The sequence below is a fragment of the Canis lupus genome, chromosome 27 (genome assembly GCF_003254725.2).
Source record: "Canis lupus dingo isolate Sandy chromosome 27, ASM325472v2, whole genome shotgun sequence".
Classification (NCBI taxonomy): domain Eukaryota; kingdom Metazoa; phylum Chordata; class Mammalia; order Carnivora; family Canidae; genus Canis; species Canis lupus.
Window position 1 is genome coordinate 38,689,717 of NC_064269.1, and position 6,431 is coordinate 38,696,147.

The 6,431-nt window shown below is 62.2% G+C and overlaps 1 protein-coding gene across 6 annotated transcripts; it reads right to left on the reverse strand.

The window, feature by feature from the left end:
* Positions 1-825: 825 nt before the first annotated feature.
* GAPDH (glyceraldehyde-3-phosphate dehydrogenase) lies at positions 826-4,813 on the reverse strand. Of its 6 annotated transcripts, none has more exons than XM_025471882.3 (11): positions 4,722-4,813; positions 4,475-4,515; positions 2,835-2,934; positions 2,645-2,751; positions 2,432-2,522; positions 2,204-2,319; positions 2,024-2,105; positions 1,648-1,799; positions 1,480-1,558; positions 1,212-1,393; positions 826-1,102 (listed from the first exon to the last, which is right to left on the reverse strand). In XM_025471882.3, the coding sequence occupies exons 2-11, from the start codon at positions 4,495-4,497 to the stop codon at positions 1,033-1,035; spliced, it is 1,002 nt and encodes a 333-aa protein (XP_025327667.2). In that variant the 5' UTR covers positions 4,498-4,515; positions 4,722-4,813; the 3' UTR covers positions 826-1,032. The 6 variants fall into 6 exon arrangements, with proteins under 6 accessions (XP_025327667.2, XP_048958436.1, XP_048958438.1 ...); XM_049102479.1 differs by having other exon boundaries at positions 1,483-1,558; positions 4,722-4,801; XM_049102481.1 differs by having other exon boundaries at positions 1,483-1,558; positions 2,438-2,522; positions 4,722-4,797.
* Positions 4,814-6,431: the final 1,618 nt, after the last annotated feature.

Sequence of the window (6,431 nt, forward strand, 5' to 3'; positions counted from 1 at the left end):
TCATCACCTTACATGTGAGCAGGTACAAAGTAAGGCGGGGAGGTTGTAAGGAACTTGCCCCAGTGGAGGCTCCAGTTGCAGAACTGGGGCCTCCATCTGTGGCTGAGGCCAGCCTGTGCTTCCACCCCTGAAGCCCTCACCCAGGGAGATGGCACGGATTCCCTCAATGTGTCCCGAGAAAGTACTAGAGGTGGACATTACCCTCACTTTCCTGACCACTTACCCCAGTGCTTAATACAGCCACAGAATGTAATCCTTCCAGACCTTCAGGGGCTGGGCACTGGCTTATCTTGCAGATGGGAGTAACCAGGGCGCACATGCCAGTAACTTACTCCAGATCTCACAGCTGTGAGGCAGAGTGGAATTTGCACCCTGGCAGTCACTATACTCCACACTGCTAGGGCTCCGCTTCACAGTGGCCAGGTAACCCAGCCTGGCCAAGGCTGTTAGATTTGCTAGCCCAATTCCAAAGCCCTGATTTCTCTGCAAGGTTACCCTCCAGGGGGCTGCAGACAGTACAGCTCTCAGAGCTGGCCAGGTATCTGGTGACAAAATGGACTGGTCCTCTCAAGTGGCCATGCAGGATCCTGTAGCACCAGGGGCCCCAGAGGGATACTAAGCCATAGTGAAGAGCAACAGCCCTTGGTAGGGAGTGCTGTGTGCACGCAGTCATGAAGGATGCCTTCTGTTAGGGGAGGCCCATGGCTGAGTTTTGCTGGTTAAGGTAGGCTGGACTGACCTCTCTGGCACACAGCCTAGCTCCCCTCCCCTTTACCCCAGACCCTGTAATAAGCTAAAAAAACAAAACACAAAACCTCCAAAGACTTCGCTGGGTACAGTATACTTTATTGATGGTACATGACAAGGTAGGGCTCCCCAAGCCCTTCCCCTTCCTTGGGGTCTAGGATGTAAATTGGAGGTCAGGAGATTCTCTCAGTGTGTTGGGGGATTAAGTTGGGGCAGGGACTCCCCAGCAGCTGAGGGCCTCTCTCTTCCTCTTGTTCTTGCTGGGGCTGGTGGTCCAGGAGGCTCTTACTCCTTGGAGGCCATGTGGACCATGAGGTCCACCACCCGGTTGCTGTAGCCAAATTCATTGTCATACCTGGAAAGAGATCAAGAATTAAAGCCCATTTTCCTGAACCGGTCACCAGAGGGCGCCAGACTCCCAACTGCTTTCCTAGGTGCTGCTCCACACCGGGCCGGCCACTTACCAGGAAATGAGCTTGACAAAGTGGTCATTGAGGGCAATGCCAGCCCCGGCGTCGAAGGTGGAAGAGTGGGTGTCACTGTTGAAGTCACAGGAGACCACCTGGTCCTCAGTGTAGCCCAGGATGCCTTTGAGGGGTCCCTCCGATGCCTGCTTCACTACCTTCTTGATGTCGTCATATTTGGCCTAATGAGGTAGAAATGAGATGCTTATTCAAGGTCCAATTTTGCGGACTAATCCCTAGGCCACCACCTTTTCCAGGTCATACTTACAGCTTTCTCCAGGCGGCAGGTCAGATCCACAACTGATACATTGGGGGTGGGGACACGGAAGGCCATGCCAGTGAGCTTCCTATAGACGGGAGGGGGTGGAAGCAGGGTCAGCACCATTCCCCTTGGCCCCCCAGATGCCCAGGGCAGAACAGCAGCAAGGAACCTCACCCGTTCAGCTCAGGGATGACCTTGCCCACAGCCTTGGCAGCGCCAGTGGAAGCAGGGATGATGTTCTGGGCAGCCCCTCGGCCGTCACGCCACATCTTCCCAGAGGGGCCGTCCACGGTCTTCTGGGTGGCAGTGATGGCATGGACGGTGGTCTGGAGACAAGGGAGAAGGAGTGAGGGCCTGCCAGTAGTCATCGCCTCACCGACCCTTTGGCCTCTCTCTTCCCCTTAAGAAGAGTTTAGGGATAGAGTGACCGGACCTCGGAACCCCCAATGCCCCATAGCCCCCACAGCCCAGGATCATGTTCTAAGTGGGGAAAACAATGTAGTCCCAAGTGAGAAATGAAGGGCCTAGGCACTTTCCCCATAACTCATACCATGAGGCCCTCCACGATGCCGAAGTGGTCATGGATGACTTTGGCTAGAGGAGCCAAGCAGTTGGTGGTGCAGGAGGCATTGCTGTGAAGAGGTAGGCAAGTCAAGGTCAAGCAAGTCCATCCTGGAACGTGCACAAGTACTATGGGACCGTTTCTCCACTCCCCTCCTGCCATACCTACCTGACAATCTTGAGGGAGTTGTCATACTTCTCATGGTTCACGCCCATCACAAACATGGGGGCATCAGCAGAAGGAGCAGAGATGATGACCCTCTTGGCCCCGCCTTTCAAGTGAGCCTGCAGTAGGAGTCATTATGATCCAGGGGCTCCCTTTCCTGGTCTACATCCATACTCCCTACCAAATCCCAGGGTCACCCTTCTCCACCTTTATGGTCTCCCTGGCACTCACCCCAGCCTTCTCCATGGTGGTGAAGACCCCAGTGGACTCCACAACATACTCAGCACCAGCATCACCCCATTTGATGTTGGCGGGATCTCGCCTATGAGGGAAGACAAAGATGCCAAGTTCAAAGACAAAGGTACCATGAACCTTGAGGTGGTCACCCCATCCTAGTATCTTCCCTCAAAACAAACTTCTCCCTGTTGGGTCTTGCACACTTACTCCTGGAAGATGGAGATGGACTTCCCGTTGATGACAAGTTTCCCGTTCTCAGCCTTGACTGTGCCGTGGAATTTGCCGTGGGTAGAATCATACTGGAACATGTACACCTGGAGGGACCAAGGGAGGGCATTGACGGGCTGCGCTTCAGCCAGGCTCGGCTCCCTAGCTCAGCTGCAGGGGCAGCACTCACCATGTAGTTGAGATCAATGAAGGGGTCATTGATGGCGACAATATCCACTTTGCCAGAGTTAAAAGCAGCCCTGGTGACCAGGCGCCCAATACGGCCAAATCTGAGAAGAACAAAAGGTGAGATGGGCATGGAAGCAGCCCCAGGCCAACTTACTCTCTTCCAGAGGTTAGAAGATGGCACTTCCCAGCCACCAGGAAGTCCCAAGAAGTCTAATTTTATCTTTCTGGGCAACCTTGCCAGGACACCCTGGCCAAAAAGTGAAACCTGCCCCAAGAGGTGATCAGATTCAAAGACTTGCCCAACTCGCCAGTCCCCACAAAGAGGAGCAGCAGTGCAGGGCCCTGCTCCGGCCACCCCCACAGTCCGGGTGCATGGTGTTTATCACCCCCCACTAGCTGTGCCCTGAGAAATGCTTGTTCTGGTCTGGCGGAGCTTCAGGATACACCCTCTGGGCAGCAAAGACTTGCACACCTGGCATCACCAAGCTCAAAGGGCAAGAGTAAAGGTCAGAAACTAACTGGCCATGGAAAGCCCATTCCTTCCTCCAAAAGAGAAAGGGGAAAAAGGAGTAGTTCTCAACCTCCTAATCTCACGGTTCCAGTTTGCTAAGCCCTCTTCTAAACATCAGGCTTGAAGCAGCAGATGTGTGGGCGTGCGCGTGGGGGGCAGCTGGGGGAGGTGGAAGACTAGAAGCCCAGGCCCCCGCTGCAGAAAGGTCAGGCGGCTATATTTAACCCCAGATTAGGACGAATGGGGATCTGATTTCTGGAAGATGGAATGGGGAGAAGGGCAGGATTCCCAAGGCTCACGGACACCTAATCCTCCCAGTGACCTTTCTAGCCTGGCCCTTAGGGTTGGGTCAGCTCTGGGCGTGGGTGAAGAGAGCTTCCAGGACAGCCAAGGTGCAGGAAGGGGCTGCCGCCTCAGGAGCCATCTTGTGGCGCAAAGTCTCCGACTGCCCATGACTCAGCTCCCCCAACATGGCACTGAGCTGCGCTACCACACCTTTTCCTCTCTAGAGAAAAAAGGGGGTAAAAGAAAACGACGAAAAAAAGACAGGAGGGCACCCTCGGATCCTTGTTCCTAATCCCCCAGAGAATGTTCTAGGAGGAGCATCCCCAAGGGAAGTCGCCGGCAGCCTAGGGATGGTCCGCGGCCAGGTCTGCAGCCCCGCCCCACCTGGTTTCCGGGGCGCCGGCGACCGCACCCCGCGGGCCCAGAGCAGGGCTGAGTCACGGGCGAGCGGCAGAGAAGCTACGGGAGCTTCCCTAACGGCGGTTCCTGCGCTTCCTTCCCGGTTGCAACATGGCGGCCGGTGACCGCAAGCGGGCCGCGCCCCCCGCCGGCCCGGGCATCCCGGGGCCCCGGCTCGGGGGGCGGGGGCGGGGCGGGGGGAGGGGGCGGGGGAGGGGCGCACCGCGGCACGTGACCCCGCAGGGCGCGAAAGCGAAGAAAGCGGCGGGGGATTACGGGGACGGCGGGGGATTACGGGCGGCGGGTGGGAGGAGGCCGCGCCGGGGCCACGAGGCCGTCCGCGGCGGCGCCTCGCGGGTCCGGGCCGACCTTGAGTTCTCCTTGGGGGGGGGGGTAGGACCACCGCGCCACGCTCCCACGCACCCGGCCCGCGGCCCCGAACTCACCCGTTCACTCCGACCTTCACCATCGTGCCTCGGGGACGCGCCTGCGGACAGACGGGGGCGAGCATGAAGGCGCGGGGCGGTGCCCCCCGGTGCCCCCCCCCCGGCCTCCATTCCCACCCCGCGCTCGGGCACGTCCGTCCGCCCCCGCGCGCCCCCTGCCCCGCAGGGCCGAGGTGCGGCCGGGTACGCGGGGCCCGCGGGGCGCCCTGTTCTGGGGCTCCCGTCGGCGGGGCCCGGCCGGCCTTACCTGGGGCTGCAGCAGAAGACGCGGCTGTCTGTCGGGCGGGGAGGAGCAGAGAGCGCCGGCGGCCGCTGCGGGCTCGATTTATAGCGCCGGGCCCGGCGGGGGGGCGGGGGGGGCGCGGGCCCCGCCTCCCGCCCGCTCGCCCAGTCGCGGCCCGAGGGCGCGGAGGCCTGAGCTACGTGCGCCCGTAAAGCCGCGAGTAGCCGGGCCCCCTTTTTTTTCTTTTGGACGGGTCTGCGGCCCCAGCGCGCACGCACCCAGCGGGTGGGCCGGGGACGGCGTGGGGGAGGGGACGGAGACCGGCCCGGTGGGGGCGGCGAGCTCCGAGGGAGCTCTGCGGGCCGCGAGGCCGGCTCCTGGGGACGACGGAGGGCCTCCGGGAGCCGCGGCCGTTGGCGTTGCCGCACGGATGACACGGGGGGGCCCTGGGAGCCGGCGGGATGGGGAGCCGGAGCCGGGACCCCTCGCCGCTGCACGCCGCCACCCCCGTCCCCTTTTTTTGGGAGACTGAGAGGCGGGAGGCCTGAGACACTTCTCCAGGCTCTGCGGTAGTGACGGGGGATCCGCGGAGGAGACGGCCCGGGGGGGGGTGGGGGGGGGGTCGGCCGCCGTCCGCCGGGCCCGGCCCAGCCCCCACTGCCCCCTCCCCGGGGCCCTGGCTCCCGGCCTCTGTGGGCCGGGGACCTGGTGAGGCGCAGGGCAGGGGGGCCTGGAGGCTCGGGGGCGGCTCGGAGGCGGCCGACGGTGGGGGCGGCTTCTGCACTGAAGGTCACGCCGCCCTGCGAGCTGGAGCAGCGCGCAGAGCCGATAACTGGGGGGACAAACCGGGCCCCGTGTGCACCAGTGCTGGGCCCCGGGCGGGGCTGGGCCCGGGGGGGCGGGCAGGCCGGAGGCCCCCCACTAAGTCGCTCCGGGAGAGCTGAGGGCTGCGCCGCCCGGGCCTGGAGACAGTGCCCCTTTCAGCCGCTGCAGCCGGGCGGGAGCGCGGGACGTGCGGGCGGAAGTCCCTCCCCATCCTGGGACGTGCGGGCCAGCCCCGGAGCCAGGGACGCCCCTGCCCTGCGGCGCCCGGGAATGCGGGGGGCAGGGCGAGCGGTCGGAGGAGGGAAAAAAACCCGGCAGGTCTCCGGCACGCGGTGGGAAGCGCCCCCGGCCGCACGCGAGGTAGAGGAAGGGGCCCGTTGCCCTCCGCAGCCGCAGCCCCAGCTGAGGAAGGATGGAACTACGGCTTAGGAAGGGGTGGGGTGGGATGGACTTGGCCCATCAGCAGGTGCTGGGGGCTGGGGACCCAGGGGCCTCTTTGCTGGCCCAGCGTAACCTGAGACCAGCCCCCTTCTCTAGCTGAAGAGCCTGCAGCTAAGTTTAGCCCGCCTGGTGATAACCTTTGCTTAAAAGGCAGAGAGCACACTCCCCGCACCCGGCTCCCAGTCCCTGCCCTTTCTGGGATTGCCCTCCCTCGTTGGGGCCCCAGAGCCAAGTCAGTGTCTGGCAGCCATGTGCTTGCTTGGTTCCCAGGGGCTTTTCACGAACCCCAAGTGCAGGGCCAGAGGGCACCTAACGGGGACAGGAGGTGACAGATGGGATGCGCCACAGGCTTTCTATTGGGGCCTGGGATGGGGACTCAGAGGCTCAACCAGGACCATTAATCTTTCTCTGGAAAGGGTCCTAGCCCCTTCATGTTCCCACACTACCCACAGTGCGTTATCTGAGGTC